Source organism: Jaculus jaculus, chromosome 9, assembly GCF_020740685.1.
Source record: "Jaculus jaculus isolate mJacJac1 chromosome 9, mJacJac1.mat.Y.cur, whole genome shotgun sequence".
NCBI classification, from domain to species: Eukaryota; Metazoa; Chordata; class Mammalia; order Rodentia; family Dipodidae; genus Jaculus; species Jaculus jaculus.
In genome coordinates, this window is record NC_059110.1 from 13,789,791 (window position 1) to 13,812,932 (window position 23,142).

The following is a 23,142-nucleotide window of genomic DNA, read 5'->3' on the forward strand; positions in this document are numbered from 1 at the left end:
CTGAAAGTATGAGCCTTCTCCACTGCATATCCTTAGCACCTTGGTCAACCATCTACATAGTGTGTTGTATATGTGTCCTGTGTGCTTTCTGTTCTGTCCTTTGGTTCTTTGGTTCTGCTTTTCTCCCAGCACCACACTGTTTTGATTATAGTAGCTTTATAATATCATGTGAAATTAGTATGATACCTCCAGCTTTTTTTTTATGCTTAAGAGTGTTATCTGGTCTTGAACTTTTTTTGTTCCACATGGTTTGGGGCATTTATATTTACCTTTTCCTTCTGAGTTTTCTGCGGTGATGATCTATCCATTTTTGGAGGTGAGGTGTTGAGATCTCCTACTATTACTGTACTGCCATCAATTTCATCCTTCATTTTGTTAGCATTTGCTTTATAAATTTAGGTACCCCAATGTGGACGCACATATGTATTTAAAATGTGATAGTCTTTGAATGTACTGACCTCCTTGTCAGCATACAATGACCTTTTGTGGCAATATTTATCTATCATCTATCTATCTATCTATCTATCTATCTATCTATCTATCTATCTATCTATCTACCTACCTATCTATCTATTTATCTATCTTCCATGTATTTGAGAGAGGGAGAGAGGGTAGGAATATCAGGGCTTTCTGCAAATGCAATGAACTCCAGAAGACACGTGTGCCACTTTGTGTGTCTGGCTCTATGAGGGTACCTAGGAATTGAACCTGGGCCATTGTACTTTGTAAGCAAGTGCCTTTAGCCACCAATCAATCTCTCTAGGCCTTGTGACAAATATTAACTTAAATTATATTTCATTTACAAATATAGCAATATCTACATCATTTGGTCTTTTTCATTTACCCTTTGTTTTTAATCTTAACCATCCATTCACTTTGAGCTGATGTACATCCTTGACTATGTCCATTGCAGACTCTAAAAATTCCATCACTGTATGTACTTTGATTAAGAATTTAATCCATTTTTATGTTTGAAGTAAATATTGGTAGGCAAGAACTTACTACTGCCATTCTGTTGATTTATGATTTTTTTCAGGTTATGTATCCCATTCTTTCCCTCTTACTGTCTTGTAGTTTGTTTATTTGAGCATGTTTTCTTTTTTCTTTGTCATTTGTAATAAAAAAAAACTGTAATTTCCCCTCTCTGATTATCATTAAATGCATATGAAACATCTTATAACTTAGACTACATACAAAATCTCTGTACATTAACTTCTTCCCCCATATTTTATGATGTGGATGTCACAATTTGTATCATTTTATGTTGAATAACTAGGGACACACTGTTGCAACTATGATTGATTTGTGTGTGTGTGTGGTTTTGTTTTTCTTGGTTTTGGGGGTTAAGGTATCACTCTAGCCCAGGCTGACCTGTAATTCACTATGTAGTCTCAGGCTGGCCTTGAACTCATGGTGATTCTCCTACTTCTGGGATTAAAGGCATGCACCACCACACCAGGCTTATAGTTATTTTTAATTTATTTGTTTTAAACTTTCATTTTAGTTATTTACTTATATATCACCATTAAAGAATTGAGTGTTTTGAATCCAATTATATTGTTACATAGATAATGAGTTTCTTATTGTATATTTCATTTTATTAGGACCTTTTTGGTTTCCATTTGAACAACACCTTTTAGCAATTTTTGCAAGATAGATAGATCCAGAGGTGACGAATTCCCTCAGCTCATATTGGAAAAATTTCCATATCTCTTTCCTCAATGATTGATTTTCCAAGTACAGTATTCTTTATTGACATATTTTGGTGTTTTGAATATATAATCATACTTTCTGTGCTTGATAAAGATTTTGCTTAGAAATATTCTTCCATTATAGACATTCTCTTATATATAACAAGAACTAGAAGACCTTGTGCTAGATGTTAAAGCAGGCTGGCCTGTATTTGGGTATGGGTACATATGGGTCTGTCACCTGAGTCCCTAGGGGATTACCTGGTGCTTTAGTCCACTGGGATGGGTCTGAGCTACTATCTACTGTAGTGAGCCTGGGCACTGGGTAAATGGGGGCTATTCTGAAGCCTAAGATCTCAAGCGGCCAACCTGGTAGGACTCTGTCTGAACCAGAAAAGTCTGACAAAAGTCAGACTTTGTTCAGATGGGACCACTGGGTCCGTCTTGGAGCCTAGATCTGTGAGGGTCAGTCCAAAGCTGGGGTCTGATACCAAAACTCATCAAGGCAGAGGGTCACTGTAGAGTTTGGTGGGTGAAGGGTACCTTTCCACATGCTGTGCTGTGGGCACCTGAAGGCAAAGTTGGGCCTGATAATGTGCTTGCTCTTAACATGCACTCATGACCTCAAAGTTTTATAGAAAAATACACCATGCATTTGAGAGCTGATTGAAATTAGTACTACGATGCTTCACAACGTACAAAAGGTCCAAAACTTACAAACTTCTGTACATTCGTCTAGAGATGTGAGTTTATTTAGATTTTGTATAATTTCAGCTAACATTTCCTTGATTCCAGTGACTGTGAGTTTCCATCAAAGAACATAATTTCCTAGCTTGACACTGAAGGGGTTTGAGAATATGAAAATGTGATAAAAATTTCTCTTCCACTTTGGCAAAAGGCATAACACAGATATAACAAAGTGCAACAATCATAACAAAAATCACAATAGTTCCTTTTTTTAAAGAAATGAGTCTTTATTTTGGAGGCAGCATCTCATGGTGGTACAGCACTTGCTTTGGAGTCCAGCATCAGTGGGAGCTAGTCTTGACTCCTACTGAATGGAATGTTTCTAACATGACACGTACCACCAGGCTGCTCTGTCATTTTGTTTGTATGTTTGGTTTTTCGAGGTGGAGTCTCACTCTAGTCCAGGCTGACCTGGAATTCACCATATAGTCTCAGGTTGGCCTTGAACTCATGGTGATCCTCCTACCTCTGCCTCCGGAGTACTGGGATTAAAAGCGTGCACCACCACACCTGGTTTTGCTCTGTCATTTTGACAGAACCTGATTTTAGGTCTTAGTAGCTAACACTGTAGCTTACAAGTAGACGTTCTGAGACCCAGCCTGAATAATACCCTTCAGTTTTGAGAGCCCCATTCTCCATTTCCATGAGGGATGGTGTTGCTTACTGAACTCTCCTAGATTATCACTTCCCCACAACTCTCCCTCAGCCTCTAAGAAAGAAGCAAAACATCTCTTACACAGATGTCCCTTCCCTAGGGCCAGTCCACATCCAGCAACTGACCAATACCCAGGTGCGAAGTCTCAGCTCCTTGCTTCCATTTACAATATCTCTGCAAGACTATGCCAAGCTTCAGACAGAAAACTGCTCCTCAGTTCAACATCTCCTTCTGCCCAGTTCTGCTCCCCTCACATCCTTAAAGCTGAGAGCACATCTTCAAAACCTGCCTGTTGACAAAATCCCTTCCAGAGTCTGTTTCCTTCTTTATGTGACCCTTGACATCTAAACATGCAAATGCTAAGATAGACATTTGGAGGGGAATAATTCTATGGATATGTGTATGTGAACCATCTTCTAGGAACATATGGTTGCGTTCTGTCTCCTGCTGAGGGAAATGAAGCAGAGGGAACTGGGATGGAATGTTGGAGAACTAAAAACAGGAGGTCAAAGTGTCACCAGGGAGGACAATTCACTAGTTTGTAGCTTAGAAAGGTTGTGGGAAGGACCTGGCTTATCTTGGCAGCATTCCATTGGTCACCTGGATTCCAGCCAAAACATTTCTAGTGTGGTAAAGAAAGGAAAAGTACCAGAAAGTTTTTATTTGATTTTGGTATTTACATAGTTTCAGAGACAGGATTGCTCTGCCACATCTTTGAGTTGGGAGTAGTGTCTACCTTGCCTATATTCAGCTAAGATATTATATATAAAATACTTTGTAACATTCCTGGGTGATTGGGACATGAGTGTAATAAAATGATGGAGACATAGGCGTTAGTAAAGGGAAATAATTGTGTATTATCACCTGTTGTCTGTGCCACACTAGGTAAATTGATTTGTCAGGTAATCCCTAAATTGTTTAAAGTGTCTAATTTGGATGAGGGTGTGGGTGGAAGGTGAAGGGTGGGAAGTAGGTGTCTCCCCAAAGGGTTGTTGCTAAGTTTAAATTAGGTTAAAAGAGCAGTGGGTGTCTACAGTAATGTGCTCCCCACAGACATTCTAAAAAAAATGATGGATTTTTTAATTTTAAATTTATTTTTCTTATTTATTTGAGAGAGGGAGGGAGAACGGGTGTGCCAGGGCCTCTAGTCCCTGCAAAAGAACTCCAGGTTCATGTGCCACCTGCACCTCTGACTTACGTGGGTCCTGGGGACTCATACCTGGGTCCTTAGGCTTCATGGGCAAGCACCTTAACCAGTAAGCCATCTCTCCAGCCCAGTGTTGGATTTTTATTATTAAAAATAAATGTAAAACTAACATGCTACAGTAAATTTGCTTGAGCATGTGAGGCTGGGCTGGCTCACTAGGCGCTGTCCCAGGTGGAATTCCTGGAACTGAAGAGGTGAGGTGGCCACAGGTCGAGTGTTCAGTAGATCTAGTCCAGGCTGACCTGGAGCTCATCCTGTGATCCAGGCTGGCCCCATGTGGTCCTTCTACCTCAGCCTCCCCAGCGCTCCTATTAAGGGAGTGAGCCAAGATCTGCTTAAGTGGATCTTTAATGACAGAGGTCACAATGTCGCTGCAGACCTGAAGCAGCTGAAAGCGACAGCGCCCTCTAGTGTTCTGTGTGTGACGGGTCTCGTCCCGGAGTACAGTTTTTAATAAGGGCCTGTTAGGCAGTGTTGGAGGGTTGACTTTATTTGAGCCTAGAATTTCCAACGTCTCTTTGAACTGCGGTTTGATCCTATGGTTAGTTTCATTCCAGGCTCTTTGTTTTCATTTCATATTCTGCTCAAATGATTTTAGTTGTTTTTTTTTTCTTTTACATTTTCTTAATGGGGTAAGCAGGATAAAATATCGGTGAATTTGTGTCAGATTATTGTAAATACGTTTGGAAAAAATTAAAAAATGACAGTTGTAGAGAAAAGAGTTTATGATAAAGTGAGAGTATGAAATATTATTAGCATGACTGTGAAATAAAGAATGCCAAAATGTGAAAATATAGGATTATAATAATGAACCTGCTAAGTAAGAAGATAATAGTGTTTATTTATTTATTAAGTTTTATTTATTTGAGAGAGTCAGACAGAGAGAGAAAGAGAGAGAATGGGCATGCCAGGTCCTCCAGCCACTGCAAACGAACTCCAGACGCATGCACTACCTTGTACATCTGGCTTATGTGGGCCCTGGGGAATCGAACCAGGGTCCTTTGTCTTTGCAGACAAATGCCTTAACCGCTAAGCCATCCCTCCAGCCCAAGACAATGTTTTTTTTTTTTTTCTTAAATAGCAAGACCCAACATTGAAAGCACTTGCTAAGGAAAAGTTATATTTACTGGGGAGAACTATGTTATTGCAAAGCCTAAACTAAATTTTCAACACCAGGTTTCTGAACACTGCGAAAACAACTTTTTGTATTTTTGCCCCAACTGAAATGATACATTTTATTTTGACCCAGTGATATTTTAGCATTTGTGGTTCAACTTAATAGTGTAGAATATTAGTATGAAAATATTTCAAGAAATTTTCCGTATTCCCCTTCCTCCTACTGTACTGATATTGCTCCAATCTTGCAACAGAAAAAAAAAAAAATTTCATACACATGGTGTCTTTCTTGCAAAATCACATGCTATCTTGCTTTTACAAAATGACTTTTTTACATGTGGCAAATCAAAGGTCCTCAATAGTTTCAGTTCTATCAGAGAACACTGTTCAACAAGATCAGTTATTCTGCTGTCTTGAACACATGTCTTTACTTGGAATTCAGTAGGAAAAGCCATAAATGTGGGAGTGTGGTGTGCCCTGTTTAGTGTCTCCCCTAGCGAATGGCAGAGCAAGCTTCACAGTTCCCACGTCACATTGTCTTCCATCTTCTAACAGTCGCCTTTTGCATGTGCTAATGTGTGTCATGTCACCGTCTGCTCCTAACTATTGTTTGCTTGCACAAAGCTTGGACTATTATGTCTGATTCTGATTTCCCCATGGGACTTCAATGAACCAAACCACCCAGAGATGGTCAGAGAAGGCTTGCTGGTACATGGGCAAGGCACCGGGAAATCTAGTTAATAAGCATAACAAATAATCAGTTTATGGATTTGGTCAAGATTAGATTAGTGTAAGAGTAACTAAACATTGATTACTATTCTGTAATTTTCCCAATGTTGTTATAGTTTATAAGTACTTATCATTTCATCTATACTTATTTTAATGTCCTACACATTTCTCTTTTTAAGCTATTTTTTATTAGCATATAATACTCTTTGCTTTTTTTGAGATAGGGCTTGGCTCTATCCCAGGCTGACCTGGAATTTACTATTTAGTCTCAGGGTGGCCTCGAACTCACAGTAATCCTCCCACCTCTGCTTCTGAAGTTCTGGGATTAAAGTTGTGTGCCACCACGCCTGGCTCACATAATATTCTTATCTATTTAGGAGCTGATGTTTTAGGAGTATTATATGAATATATTAGGTAATGATTAATTTAGCATAGTCATTTCTTTGAACATTGACCAACTGCTTTTTACAAGTTTGTTAAACATACTTTCTCCTAGCTACTTTGGGGGAATAATGCATAATTGTCCGCCATGTTCGCCCTCATGTGTCATAAATATCCAGACGTTATTATTCCTATCTAGCTGTGACCTGTTAATCAACCTCTCTCATCGTTTCTTCTCCCTTTATGGCTCAGTCAGAAGTAATCATCATTCTGATATCAAGTTCTATGAGGTCAAATTATTTTAGATTCTTTATCTACAATACTCTTTCACATGAGTGAAAGTTCATGCCATGTTTGTCTTTCTCTGTCACGAGTATTTCACTTAGCACAGTGTTTCCAGGTACATGCCGGAAGAGTCTTGAACATCCCTCTGCTTTGCTTCTCTTGTTTACCTTCTGGCTCATGAACCTGCTCTGCTGTACTAACCACTTACTTGTGCAAACACTTACTTGTGCAAACACTTACTTGTGCAAAGCAAAAGCGATATGTGTAAGAGCATGGGCATTCAAATGTGATTCAGACATAAAGCACCACTTCTTCAATACGTGAACATTTCTCAGCAAGAACTACAATATAACAGTTACATTCACAGAGGAAGAAAAGAGCTCTTAGAAAAAAATGAACACTTTGCCAAAACCACTTAAATGTATTGTCATCATTTAGATCAAAAGGTACCGAGTGAGGTAGCAGCAGGAATGGCCACGGTGAGCCCTGTGGCCTGCACACTGGGTGTGGCTACTGCTCCTTTCCTTTGTTGTGGTCATTTCTCTTCAGGACGCACACACACACACATGCACGCGCGCACTATCCTGTGTGCAGATATCTAAGAACCCAGCTGTGTTTCAAAGTCAGAATCTCTGGGAGTCTAAAAATGTTACATGCTGCTTCTAACAGCTACTATGCATCACTCCCACCCAGGATCTGTCTGTCACAGTGACTTGTAATCAGACATTCATACTTCTTCCGAGGAAAATTGATTCACATTAAGAAGGATCAAAAGAAGGTGATAAGTAGTCTTTACGCAGGTCCCTTTTGTCACCAGATGATTACCAACACGTTATGATTTTTTCTTTTTTAGTCTGCCTGAGACTTTCAGGCCGTTACACCTCCTCTCTCCATCCCCACCTACAAGTAAGAGCACCCCACCTCTTCTTTCCATCCCCACCTACAAGTAAGAGCACCCCACCTCCTCTCTCCATCCCACCTACAAGTAAGAGCACCCCTGAGATGAAAGAGTTTCCCTGTCACTTCATCCCTACAGACACGTTGTCTGATGTGTGTCCTTAATAAACTACCCATGCTTAATACCCCAGTCTAACAAAGACACTACAATTCTGTAAATGTTAAAGTTGGGTTTTTTTTTTTTTTCCATTTGACTGACATACTACAATATTTTCCTGGCCTAAAAGTAATAAAGAAAAATGTTACTTACAATAAATGGTTCAGACTTTATCTTAACTAATAATAACCACAAACGTCTATCAGTTTGTATCTTTTGTTAATTTGTTTCTATGTTTCTGAAAAAGAATATGCTTTAAAGTTTATAAGGGCAAAATAAGCCATGAATACTACTGGGATAACATCTTTTTTAATTCATTCTCTTTCCTTCACAGAAGATCGGATTTAAGTGGCAGAGTCAAATGCTATAGAATATGTTAATCATATTAGAACGGACGTGTGACATCTGAGTCACCTGCGTTCTGGTACTTCTGAATTGACACACCTCAGAGTGATGGATTCATACTTTAAAAACATATTAACTGTGGGTTATCTATACAAGAATGAGGTTTGGGGGGGAGTCGTTAACTGGTGAATGAAAAGTCAGTTTAAAAAAACTTCATTAGGGCTGGAACGATGTCTCAGTGGTTAAGACTCTTGCTTGCAAAGCCTAAGAACCAGAGTTCAATTCCCCAGTACCCAGCAAAGCCAGATCCACGAAGTGGCACACGCGCATAGAGTTCCTTTGCAGCGGCTAGATGTTCTGGTGCACCCATTTTCTCTCTCTCTCTGCCTCTTTATCTCTCATAAATAAATAAGAAATAAAATATTTTTTTAAACAAGTAAAAGTGACATTAACAGTAAGGGTTTGTGTTGGTCCATGCCCTTTGTAATGCATAAATGCAAGGGACATAGGTTAGGTCATGGCTGTCAACTGGGATGATTTTTCATGCCCCCCTCCCAGTAGAAATGTGGCAATTCTTGGAGACACCTTTGATAACTGGACTGGAGTATAGGAGCCGCTGGCATCTAAAGGGTTGAGGCCACGGATGCTACCAAACACCCAGTTATCCAGAAGATAGCCTATCATGACAGAATTTTCCTGTCTGTAATGTCAAAGATGCCGAGGTTAGGAAACAAGTTTGGGAGCTGAGATAATTATACTCTTCTCATCATTCCTTATACTTAAGGGGACTGATGTTACATTTTGCAAATGTAATTTTAATGAGACTGGGTTCTTTTGATCTAGTCACTGGCTTTACATATGAAACAAACAATCCCCCAAAGTCCCCAAACTCTAGTCCCTAATGTTTCAAGAACACAGTGACTGACAGTTACTTAAAAAAAAAAAGATTTGAAGTCATGATTAATGCACTCAACACAGGCCAGATTCTCAAAAAACCTGCTTTGTTCATTTTTCGTCAAGGCCATTGGTCTAGGTATCTGTCTTTGTGCCCCCCCCCCCTTTCTCTCTTTGTATGTGTCCATTCTCCTGTACAGTCATTCTGGATCTTATGTAGAGTAATTTGGGTCCCATGTTCCCACTGCTGTATTCATTTGATTGGAACATCAAAGGCCCAGGAAGATGAGCCCAACTAGGTAAGCCTAGAGCCCTTGTGTTATGGAATAGATGGATGGAGGAAGAGAAGGGCACACACAGTGCCCGTACACACACACACTACCCATGTGTAGGAATAGATGTCTGTCAAGTGAGTAAATACCTTTGCTTTACCCTTGGTTGTATAATAAACTGCTTTAAAACTTTGTGGATTGAAAACAGCCACGGCTCAACATTCCTCACACTCTGTGGGTCTGCAAGTCGATTGGGTGGATAGTTATGAGTATAGATGGCTTTATGAAAGACACCCGTGGAAGACAACGTGTCAGGAAGTGATTTGGTTGCTAGGGATACAACGTTGGGGAATATGCTTTCTTTCCATGAGGAACTTGCAGTCAGGGTTGTTGGGACGTGGGAGAGAGGAAGCGTCAGATGGCCCAATCTTGAAGTCTTTGGAATTACATGGTGAATTTCCTGGGCTCCACTGAGGCTGAGTTCACCTATACGTTTAGCTGACCTCCAGCATCTAAGAAGATGTCATTCACTCATCTGGCAGTTGGTTCTGGCTATTAGATGTGCCATCTAAATTTTCCATATGGATAAGCAATGCCCGGAAATAGACTGTTTTGCCTGTACAGTAGTTCTCAGACAGTGATCCAGGGCCACTAAGATTGGAAACTTCCAGATCTCCTAAAGAGGACGAGAAGACATAATGTCCTCTCTGCTGCATTATTAATCAAACCCAGCACCATGAGATCAAATTGAAAGGAAGGAAAGAGAGAAATCAATTCTGCCCTTTGATGGGAGGTGAGACAGAGTCACATTGCAAAGGTGGATGCATTTCCATAGCCATAGTGTAAAATCCAGTCTCTTGTTGGAACTATAACTGCAAGAAAGGACTAGAGAAGGCTGGAGGCAGGAGGAGCACGGAGGCACACACATCAGCCAGTCTAACAACGACGTACAGTGAGCTCCAGGCTCAATGAGAGGCTCTCTCTTTCCAGGAAATAAGGCAGAAGAATGTGAAAGAAAGATGCTTGACATCCTCCTGGCCTCCCGACACAGGTACACATGGAGTGAGTGCATCCATACACACAAAACAATCATTTTATCGTTGCTCCTACAGTGGGCTCACCGATCTTCTCATGCTGTAACTTGTGACCTGTCCTGTGATCTAACCAAATATACTTTTCCCTTGTAGATGAACAAGAGATCGTACAGAAACGCACTTTCACAAAATGGATCAACTCCCATCTGGCCAAGGTAAAGAAAATAACCCAGTTATGTCACTTGAGCCAATAAGTCATAAATCAGGGCTGCTGTTGCTATTGTCACTAGTACTGATCGATGATGTTGGTCTTATGGGTTGCTTTAGCTGTTACCTAACTCTGGTGTTCAGTAACTTTGCCTCAGAAAAGAAATGTACCAGTAGCTAGGCAAGAGATTATTTCTGGTCAGTTCTAAGAATCTTGAAATTATTACTCTGGTTATTGTTTCTATACTGGTATGTTACCAAGTTCCAATATGCAGACCCACATGATAGAATATAATTGATTTTGCACAGGACTGTTGTAGAAAGCTCTATTTAACTCAACATGTATTTCCGTATTACTATGTAGCCACATCAATATCTGCATCTATTTTTTTAATTAATTAATTTATTTATTTATTTATTTGAGAGTGACAGACACAGAGAAAAAGACAGATAGAGGGAGAGAGAGAGGATGGGCGCGCCAGGGCTTCCAGCCTCTGCAAACGAACTCCAGACGCGTGCGCCCCTTGTGCATCTGGCTAACGTGGGACCTGGGGAACCGAGCCTCGAACCGGGGTCCTTAGGCTTCACAGGCAAGCGCTTAACTGCTAAGCCATCTCTCCAGCCCTCTGCATCTATTTTATTATCCCTATCTTCCATGAGTCAGCCAGTTGCCTATTCCTGGTGGTTTCAGTTGTTTAGTATTATAAAAAATAGAAAAAGTGCCAAGTTGAAGTCCTTAAGCACATAATCTTCGTATAGTTGTGTGGTTTCTCTTTGTAGGAGGAGCTTCTGCAAATGTTACGTAATCTTAGCCAATATGCATCTATAAGCATGGTTTTAGAGTTTGCGATTTTGTGCCTGTCACTCCTATGTCACTGTGTCAAGTTGTTTTACAGTCAAGGGGTCGCTGGTTATTGCGATTGCCAGAAGTGGGCTTTAGCTTTTCCAGCCGGGCTTGGTGACCTCACTCCTGCTCATAGTGCAGGCCTCCCTCATTCATAAAGCAGTGTCTGACCACATGGGGAAGAAGCATAAGCAAGCACTCCAGGAACGTCAGGTGTTGCCTCACACCCACCCTCCAGTTCCCATGCCCCAGCCTTCCCTGCCTTTCTTGTTTCAGCTGTTGTGGAATCCAGACTCTAGTCCCTTCTCTCCCCACCCTGCACCAGAGGCGAGGAAGTTGCGCGTATCTTAAACAGTTTGCACATTCGGGTGTCACCTTCTCAGAGACACTGTAAACTGCGGTTTCAAGGCATGTGTTAATTCTTGGAATTCCTTTGTCGATCTAACATCTCCCATGTACAGTATGGAGGACCACACAGGGATTCCTGATAAGAATCAACAAAGCCTGTATGTCTCTTATTTCATGTGGAAGGCCCAGACATTATATGGTGAAAGATGAAGTGATGATCAATGTTTGGCTTGGGTTCTTTGGAAGCATATGTATCTTAACACCCCTGACAATGGGTGCTCCCGAGATTTGAGTCCAGACAAGAATCTAAAACTACCTGTTTTCTCCCACTTTCCTTACCCTTGCATGAATATTGTTGTTTGGAAAGGCCCAGAAAATTATCATATATCATATCGACGATTGACCCACTGAAATCTTAATATAATAGATTTTATTCTTTCCTTTTCTCATCTTTCTCTACACAAGCACACACACACACACACACACACACACATGTCACTATTCAGTCTCTGCAATTGAATCCAGGGTCTCAGTACGTCCCTCACGAACACAGATTCTTATGTTTTCTGATCATCTGCAATGTGCAGAAATCTCCCCAGTTTACAGGTTTTCAGTTATAAAGCAGGTCCAAAGCCATATTTAGACTAAAAACATAGAAAACATAATCCACGGAGAAGGAACTTGACCCACATCTTCCCTTTTCGTCCAGAGCTCCTTGCGGCCATGTTGCTTCTTCTGTTTTGCTCATTGCATAAACAAGGTAGGGCATTTCCCTAGGAGACAAAAGCATTCTGCCCATGGATGGAACCACAGCTGCTGCTCATTTTGAACGGACTTGTTGCCCTTTAATCGTGGGTCAGGTGGAGTCTGGCTCCGTGTGTTGTACAACACTTGTTCTCTTTTCTCTAGCTTTTAGACTACTGATTTTGTCAGTTGAATTTAGGCCTTGTATTAGTCACTTCACGCTGCCATCACAAAATATCAAAGGCCCGGTGCCTTACACAACAAATATTTATATCTCATACTTCCAGGGGCTGGAAAGTCCAAGATCATGGTGCTAGGAGGTTCAGTTTATTTTATTTTATTTTTATTTATTTGAGTCAGAGAGAGAGAGAGAAAAAAAAAGGAAGAGAGAGAAAGAAAGAGAATTGGCATGCCAAGGCTTCTAGCCACTGCAAATGAACTCCAGACGCCTGTGCCACCATGTGCAGATGGCTTCTGTGGAACCTGAAGAATCGAACCTGGGTCCTTATGCTTCACAGGTATGCACCTTAACCACTAAGCAATCTCTCCAGCCTGGGTTCAGTTTTTTTTTTTAAATTTTTATTTATTTATTTGAGAGCGACAGACACAGAGAGAAAGACAGAGGAAGAGAGAGAGAATGGGCGTGCCAGGGCTTCCAGCCTCTGCAAACGAACTCCAGACGCGTGCGCACCCTTGTGCATCTGGCTAACTTGGGATCTGGGGAACCGAGCCTTGAACCGGGGTCCTTAGGCTTCATAGGCAAGCGCTTAACCACTAAGCCATCTCTCCAGCCCATGGGTTCAGTTTTTTGGTGAAGGTGTTTTTGCCTGGCTTGCCTCATGTTGTCTTCCTCTGCCTGCTCATAAAGCCAAGAGGAAATGAGCACTAGTGTCTGCTCTTCATATAAATCTATAAATTAATCCCACCACAGTGGCCCCACCTTCATGATCCTGAAAAAGCCCAGTTACTACCTGTTGTAAATAGGATCTAAATGCCATCACACTGGGGGTTAGGGTTCCAACATATGAGCTTGGAGGAAACAAACATTCAGCATGAGACAAGCCCCAAGTTTAGTCTCAAGTCTTACATAAAGCAAATGAGAATATCTGTCACATTTCCAACGTGAGCTTGGAAAGTAGACCCAGGCATGGTGTAACCAGGAGCTAATTTGTTCTCTGATGTTGCTGTGTGTGACACTCTCTATTATACCGTTGTGCTTGGATTTTTTTTAAAAAATATATAATCTGGAAGCCATATAATTCCAAAAAATTAAGCTGTGTTTTATAATTTTATTGTGCCCTAAACACTATATCCTACAATTTTCTGCTGATATATATTAGTAAGAAGCAAGAAAATGACCCAGTCAGAAGGTGTTTTATTTATTGATTTGTCTTTGCTGGCAATAACATGTTAGTTCTAATATTCCATGATAGGCTAAGTCAAGTACTGAGTTAGCCAGAGAGTATGGGGAAATGGCTGATTTCTAAATATTTATTTAAGAGAAAGAGAGCGAGGGGCCAGAGTGACAGAAAGAGAGAGAATGGACTAGGGTGAGCCAGGGCCTCTAGCCACTGCAAACGAACTCCAGACACATTGGCCACCTTGTTCATCTGGCCTTACCTGAATACCGGAGAATCAAACCTGGGCCCTTTGGCTTTGCAGACAAGTGCCTTAGCCAATAAGCCATCTCTCCAACCCTGACTAATTTCTAAAATGCAACTTGTAAATATTTTATAGAATCTCTGTTGTCTGAAAAAATAGCCATAAGGATTTTTATAGATTTAAGCTATAATGATAAATCCTAAGTTCTGGAATTTTATCTTCCTATCTTTAATAAGTAAACTACAAATAACATAAAACTATGTTAAAGGGTAATTGATGAGCCTTTGTGTTTGGAAAAGAACATGTCGATTTTTTTTCAATATCATCTTTGTAAATTGGCCATCTCCAAAATCAACTTTAATACCAGGCCATGGCCGGTTTAAGAAACAGGATGCATAGAGGAAATACAAAAATGTTGGGTCTTCTGTCCTTTCTAAGGATGTTCAGAATACATGAGAACATGTTCAGAAATGCCAAGGTGTCATGGGAGAGTTTTTTAATAGGAAATTTTTTATTTTTGTTTTTGATTGTTTTTCTTGATTGTGAGTTGATGGACAATTTCCTTGTAATTAAATATTCAACTCTTACTGATGACACTCCACAGTATTATAACATTTCTTTATAAATATTATGACAACACTTATGAAGAGATAAACTTGTAAACAGAGCACAATATGCTATGTGGAAGATACTTTTCTTAAACTAAATATGTTATTAAGCAGAGGGGAAACCCTCTGTAGTTTCCTAGGCTATTTTTAGTACCCAGATGTAGATAATTCACATTTGTATGCATAATTATCCATTCATTTCTTCATGTTTGTTTTCTAATTGAAGTTTTGATGCTTCTTCAAATATGTAAACCATTGAAGATCACAAGTTGTCAATATAGTATAATATATCATTAACAGAATTTAATGGGCTGTTTTATACCTCTGATACTTGTTTTGCAGATGGGGCTCCATTCTTAGATTAGGAGCGTGTAATTATCCTTTTGATCTAGAAGAAACTATATCATGCTATTGAGTTACCTCTGAATGCTCAGATGCTGGACTAGGTTGAGCTTGTTCACAGCCCTTGTTAAAGCCCGTTTCTAAGTCACAGAGATGCTGTTTACTGAGTGAGCACTTAGCATGTGCCAATGATGTACCTTTATAAATCTTCCCTTTAATTCTCATAGCCAAGTGTGCTATTTCTCATGGTTTTATAAGTCATAAACTGGAAGCTTAGAGTCAACTCTTAAATTTGGCCACAGAAGTGACAAAGCCAGATTTTTACCCCTGCCTCCCCTTCCCCATTGCAGTCAGGTTCACATTGCTGGTAAAAATCACCCACGTAAGAGCAGCTTGTGGGAAAAAGAGGTTTATTTTGGCTTACAGGCTCGAGGGGGGAAATTCCACAATAGCAGGGGAAAACGCTGGCATGAGCAGAGGGTGGACATCACCCCCTGGAAAACATGAGGTGGACAATAGGAGAGTGTGCCAAACACTGGCATGGAGAAACTGGCTATAACACCCACAAGCCCACCCCCAACAATACACTGCCTCCAGAAGGCGTTAATTTCCAAATCTCCACCAGCTGGGAACCTAGCATTCAGAACACCTAAGTTAATGGGGGGGGGGCACCTGATTCAAACCACTGCATTCTGCCCCTGGCTCCATAAACTGATATCCATACATGATATAAAATGCATTCAGTATGACCTTAAGAGTCCCCATAGTTTTTATCAATTCCAGTGATGTTCATACATCCCCATAGTCTAAGATCTTTTAAATGAGCCATAACACCAAAAAATAACCTCAAAAAATCATAATGGCATAGAATAAACATTCACACTACAAAAGATGGCATCAGGGATAGCAAAGAATATTCAGTCAATACAAGATTTAAAACACCCAGGGCAAACATCAAACTCTGTAGTTTCAAGTCGAACAACTCTAGTCAGTGACAAATCTCCATGTCTCTGGAATTGCAATTCCACCCCTTCAGCTAGGCTATTCACAGTCCTGGAAAACTTCATTGGGGCTGGCAGCTTTCCTTAGCAGCCATCTTGTGGTCCTGACATCTCCACTGCAAGCCATGGTTCATCCTCATGGCCCCATGGGGTCTCTATGCAGGCAACCAGCAAAACTGCTTCACACTGCCCATGGCCATTTCCAAAACACAAAACCGTGTTGCAAACTCAATGACCCACTCTCTCCTGCATTTCTTATACTCCACAATACCAGGTAGGGTGTTAATCTAGGGGGGGATAAAGCAGACTTTGAAGAACAGAACACTTCTTGAGCACTCAGCCCCCTCCAAAAGAGTCTACATTCTTCCTATTGCCCCAGTGCAGGTTAGCTGGCCCAGTCTCAAAGGTTGTAATCTCTCAATTGCAGCTGAACAGGCAGCAGTTCACCCAAAGACTTTATTTCTGTGCCATATCCCTCTGCTCACACCAGTTCATTTCTACGAAAGACAACCCTGCACAATTTCTCAGGACACACACATAACAGCAAGCCTCACACAAACTGCTAGCCCAGTCCAAACAAAGCTCTTTCTCACTCTCATAAGCCAAACCTCACAGTCCATAGTTCTTACTGCATTCTTGCAGCTCTGACCAGAATAGTTCATCAAGCTATACTTACAGCACTGTAGGGCATCTCTTTGGCCAAGGTTTCAAATCCTCCCACATTCCTCTTGAAAATCAGCTCCAAAAGGCCAAAGGCGCTTAGTCAGATGTCTAGCAGCAATCCCACTCCTCGATACCACTTTACTATTGCAGTCAGGTTCACATTGCTGGTAGAAATCACCCAACCAAGAGCAGCTTGTGGGAAAGATGTTTATTTTGGCTTACAGGCTCGAGGGGAAGCTCCATGATGACAGGGGAAAATGATGGCATGAGCAGAGGGTGGACATCAACCCCTGTCCAACATAAGGTGGCCAACAGGAACAGGAGAGTGTGCCAAACAGTGGCATGGGGAAACTGGCTATAACACCCATAAGCCCATCCCCAACAATACAATCCCTCCAGAAGGCATTAATTCACAAATCTCCATCAGGTGGGGACCTAGCATTCAGGACACCTAAGTTTATGGGGGACACCTGAATCAAACCACCACACCCCCCCAACCCCTGAACTTGGGCTCTGTTGGTCAGCTCTGGCTACATAGGACAGATGGCTTATCTAGCATTTACTTCCTACAATTCCGGAGGCTGCAAAGCCCAAGAGCAAGGTGCTGGAGGATTCAGTTCTTAGAGAGCTGTTTCCTCTGTGTCTTCACATGGCAGAAAAAGAACTTTGGTCTCTTTTCCTCTTTTAAGAAAACTCATCGATCCCATCATAGGGCTCTAGCCTCAGGATCTCCTGTAGTTAACTCCCGGAGCTCCGCAAGCCATCACACTGAAGGTGAACTGGGGCAGGGGTTACAAAGGCTGTACTCCAGATATGCATTCAACTATTATGTTCTGCGGATACAATGATGTGTTCCTCCGCACGCTGGGTGTTGTGGAGGCAGTGGTGTGGACACGATATTTCATCAGAATAGACAGGCATTGCGGTGAGGTGTGCGCTGTGCATTCCATGAGAAGGAAAGGGCAGGTGAGCAGCGAGTGCCTCCGCAGACTTTCAGAGGAAGAAACCTGTGAGCAGAGCCTGGAAGTGTCTTCAGCTTGCCCGGGGTAGGACCAGTCCCTGTAACAGAGCAGAAGTGAGAAAAAGCATGGAACAGTGAAGGAAATGAGCAAATCTGCAATCCCAGCATTCAGGAGTCGGAGGCAGGTGGATTACCAGTGTCAGGCTAGCCTGGGCTTCATAGTCAGACGATATCTGAAACAAATAAACAATAACAAGAAAAGAAACACACACACACACACACACACACACAATACACTCACAAAAACAGATACAGGAGTAACTTGGCAACAAAGAAAACCGAACTTGTCAGAGGACAGTCACTGAGAAAGTTTGGAACTTCAGTTGTAGGTGGAAGAAGACAGGAATTACGGAGCCTGGGGGAATGAAATAATCACACAAGTCCTAAACCCTCCCCGCCCCTCTCATGAATTGGAGCAGAACAAGTGCAGTTGAGAGTTGGAGGGACCTGTCGTGAGTTAGATGGGAGGTGATAGAAAGCAGTGGAAAGAACATGGAGAACAGTGGCTAGATTAAAATGGTGCTCAGGAGGGGACTTGGGAGAAATGGTAGAAATTCACTGGACTCTTGGAGGAGAGAGTCAAGGATGGCTCCTGGATTTCCCATGTGAGAACATAATTTAGATCATTCAAGGAGACTGGGAATGGAGGAAGTGTTGGGAAAGGCTATGGGTTCAATTCAGACAAAAGCTACTTCATTTTGGAGACTAATGGACGTACTTGAGTCAGCAGTGAGGAAGTCATCGGCTATCGTAGGAGTGGTCACGTGACAGCAAAAGCAGACTTGGGTGAGCTAGTGTGTCGGGAGAGAGGCAAGGATGTTGGGATAGTCACTGGATGCACACAGTTCACTAGATAGAGTGTGGATGAAGAAGATTCAGTCTGGGAAGGGATCCTCGAATGACAGGTGGTCTTGAGTGCATTTTATAGAAGGTATGATAGGCTATTTTGGAGATGCAAGGCTCCTGAGAAGACAAGAATTTGAGAGCTCGGAGGAGGCCATAGATTTGTACCACAAAGTGTTTGAAACTTCACCTTCTCTAAAATGAGAGCGCAGACAGGGATATATGTTGCCAGGTTTGTGGTAGGCCCAGGAAAGACTAATGAGAAGCACTCAAACAAGGAGTCCCCACTTAGTGGCCACAGATATCTCCCTCATAGTGACAGTGTAGTTTTTGCATTTTTCCTTAAAACTTAAAAAAATTGTTTATTTATTTGCTTATTTGAGAGTGACAGAGAGATAAAGGCAAAGAAAGAGAGAGAGAGAGAGAAAGAATGGGCGCGCCAGGGCCTCCAGCCACTGCAAACGAACTTCAGACGCGTGCGCCCCCTTGTGCATCTGCCTAACGTGGGTCCTGGGGAGTCGAGCCTCGAACCAGGGTCCTTGGGCTTCACAGGCAAGCGCTTGACCACTAAGCCACCTCTCCAGCCCAAAACTTTTGCTTATTTACTTTCAAAAAGTTTTAAGTGCACTGGTCTCTATGCCTAGGTCATTTCCTAAACTGTGTTTTGTTTGGTTTCTTTGGACGTTTTCATTTAAAAGATGTGGGTAGATATGATCATGTTTACCACGCATTTACTTCTCATCACTCACTGGTTGCTGTGTCATAGCGTAAGGATGAGTACCCCTTGCCAGTAACCATTAACTGATAGCAGTTTACCAGAGAGGGAAGCAGCCCCCGAGGCCCCTATACTGTGTATGAGAGAATGGCCACCTGCCTCTTGGTGCACCTCAAGATCTGTGAGCCCCTGGGTGCAATGAGCTAATCATGTCCTGATGACAGATTTCCACAGCACTCCTCCCCATCCTCCACCACTATACTCTTTCTTTCCCATCTTCTGTGATGTTTCCTGAATGCTGGAGAGGATGAGGCAGATGACCTATGTAGGGCATTTTTTTTTTTTCAAGGTAAGGTCTCACTCTAGCCCAGGCTGGCCTGGAATTCACTATGGAGTCTCAGGGTGGCCTCAAACTCACTGTGGTCCTCCTACCTCTGCCTCCTGAGTGCTGGGATTAAAGGCATGCGCCACCACGCCCGGCTAAGGGCATTTTTTTTTTTTTTAATATCCAGAAGAATTATAGAAGGTTAGCCATTTAAACATATGTCCATGACAGTATGTTACCTCTGTCACCTTTCAAAATATGTAGAAAGTTCCTAAATTTAATTCAAGACCCATGAGCTAGTATAATCATATACTGCTGGACTGACAACCCAAAGGGAATGATTTAAAATTTTTCTAACAAAATTTAGAGTAAGTTCATTTTTTTTTTTTTAGTTAGAAAAAAATGTAGTATGTTATATCAATATGCATGCTGATTGCATTCTGTGATTCAATGCTTGCAGCTTTGCATTTTCTTTCATTTAGCCAAATGACATAGACTGTTATATTTGGGCATAGATCCCTTTGATTCAGTCTGTAATGATATCTGTGAAAGGTAGATGGTGTGACATTAAGCCCTCTTGAGGAGAGAGCTGTCACTCAAGCTTTAGTGTTTCCGTAAGCTGCACCTCCTTCATCCGTCTTTGCGTTTATATTGACGGACCTACCAAGGATGGGAACTGAGGATCTCAAACATGTCTTGGGAGTGAAATTGGGCATGGGAGGATCATTTTCGTACTTGTTAGAAGAGCTGAAAAAATACAACTTAAAACACGATTACACTTTATTTTGTGATGGCTAGGACTTTGATCACACACTATGATACAGAGAAGTAACTAAAATGAGAAGTGGATTGTCCAGCATCCCAGGACCCCTCGCAGAGTCCAGGAAGAATCTCCTCGTCTTCGCCTGACATCTGATGCTGAATATCTTGCCTTGCACCACCCCAGCCTCTGCCCGTATGCATGGCATTGTCTATGTCAAAATTTCCTCTTAACATATAAGGACACTGACCATATTGGATTAGGACCTACATTGGTGACCTCATTTTAACTTTATTTGCTCTTTAAAGAATCCTATTTCCAGGGCTGGAGAGATGGCTTAGTGGTTAAGCGCTTGCCTGTGAAGCCTAAGGACCCCCATTTGAGGCTCGATTCCCCAGGACCCACGTTAGCCAGATGCACAAGGGGGCGCAAGCGTCTGGATTTCTTTTGCAGTGGCTAGAGGCCCTGGCCCACCCCTCTCCCTCTCTCTATCTGCCTCTTTCTGTCCCTCTTTGTCTCTCTCAAATAAGTAAGCAAAAATAACAAAAAAAATTAAAAAATAATCCTATTTCCAAATCGATGAACATTCTGCAGCACTGGTAATTATAAATTCAACATATATTGGAGGGCTGGGTGAGGTGGAGGTTCAGTAGTTAAACACAGGAGAGATCCATTAGGAGCACATCTTTTTTGTTTTAAATACTGATTTATTTGCATATATTACTTTAAAAGCAACACATGGGATTTTCTATGTTTAAATAGGCCATGCTAATTATGGCTGGATGACTTCTTCATGGTTATAAAATATCACGTTAACAGTTGCTTTCATCTCTAGTTATTTTTTCCATCAACAAGATTGAAAGATTACATGGAAATATTTCCTTAATTGAGTTGTACCCCCATCTGTTTCCTTGCATAGTTCAGGGAGACTATTTGGGAATAAATAAAAGAAGATGAAGGAAGTAAAGAGGGAAGGGTAATAGGAAAGATCCATCCCATACTTCCTTTATTTTTGTAAAGCTAGTGTGTGTACGTGAGGCTGTGAGTATGCCCATCTGTTTAATAAGTTTATGATGTATATGCATATCAAAACATTGCCTTATACACTATAAATACATTCTTTTTTTTTTCTTTTCTTTTTGGGAGCAGTGGCCTCGTGCATGTGGCCATCAGAGGACAGTCTCCAATGTTGCTCCTCTCCTTCCTTCTACCTTATTTGAGGCAGAGTGTTTTGTTCACTGATGTGTGTCTCCAGGCTGGTGGGCCCGCGACTTCTGGGGATTCTTCTCTCTGCCTGTGGTCTTGCTGTAGAAGCAGTGTGGTTACAGACACACGTTACTCTATCCATGTGAGTTTTGGAGCTCCAATTCCAGACCCTGACGTGTGCATGGCACGTCCTGTCATCTGAACTGTCTCTCTCTCTGGCTCTGAATATTCTGATATATGTTATCTGCTAATCACACCTTGATAAGTCTGAGGGAAATAAACCTATTTTTAATTTGCTAGTCCTAAATATGGCAATAAACAAGTTAACCTCCTAATACGTAACTGCTGCAGGCTTTAGGGGCTAAGGAGGGGGGCCCCCTAAGTTTATGAACCCCAATTTTGGTCCTGTCCTATTTTTAACAAAGAATTGAAAAAAAACAGACTCAAGAAGGATAAATTATGAATTATTGCATTTATTTAGGGAGGAACCACAAATGGTGGGGTTTGTTTAAGGGAAATTGATAACTAGGAAAAAGGCTAGAGCAGAGTCATGCACACATGGGACGTAGGAAACACACTCCCATGTGGGAAACACAGCAGAGTCGGTTAGATTCATTGAAGAGAAATGACTCACTCGGGTAGAGCCATAAACACATGGAAAATAGAGCCTAGGTGCTTATGTAGGAAGATTCAGAGGAGATACCCACAGAATCTACCCTGATTCTCCCCATGGAAGAAAGCCAAGAGAACAAACTGTGGTGGTTCAAAGAAGAATAGCAGAGGGAAAATATCAAAGCAGTGACCAAGAATTTTATTTGTAAATATGTTTTTTTTTTTTTTTTTTTTTGGTTTTTAGTGGTAAGATCTCAGTCTATGGTGATCCTCATACCTCTGCTTCCTGAATTAAAGGCGTGCACTACCACACTGGGCTGTAAGAGACCAAGAATTTTAGATATGAAGTGAGGAGTCAAGAGAGTTACACCCATGGCTACCCCGAGTTTAGAGAAACTACACTCGTGGCAGACCCAGAGCTTAGAGAAAGTGCTCACGTGGTAATCTAGAGTGTGAGGGGAATGTACACATGGTGGATTCAGAGACTGGAGGAGAGTCATGCATGCAATTAGAGTGAGAAGTTGCCACAAGGCAGAGGCAAAATTATCCAAATCAGCAAATAGTATTCTGTTTGCCCCTTATTCAGCCAACCTGGGTGTGTATGGGAGAAGCAGACTCATGTGTGTCCAAGCACTGCAGCGTAGCATGAGAAGGCCCACAGCTAGAAAAAAGCTCGAAAAACAGCCCTTGGAGTTGATTCAGAATGTGTTCTTTTGTCAGATTCAGGTATGTGCAGGGAAGACCCAAGGGGCCTGCCCATTTGTTTCTTCAGGGCCAGCCCATCTGGGCAGTGGAGGTCACCCATCTAGGTATCTTGCTAGACTTTGGGCAACAGGGGGCGCAGCAGCTGTTGTAGACAAGTTCCGTCCCTGCCAAGGCAGTGTGACCTCA

General features: G+C 41.7%; 1 protein-coding gene across 1 annotated transcript in view; it reads left to right on the plus strand.

Moving 5' to 3' along the window:
* LOC101612525 (nesprin-1-like) overlaps positions 1 to 23,142 on the plus strand; it is a 183,927-nt gene that overhangs the window by 70,417 nt on the left and 90,368 nt on the right. Inside the window, exon 3 of the mRNA XM_045158732.1 lies at positions 10,564 to 10,625. Coding sequence (XP_045014667.1) covers positions 10,564 to 10,625 — 62 coding nt within the window. The remainder of the gene's footprint in view (positions 1 to 10,563; positions 10,626 to 23,142) is intronic.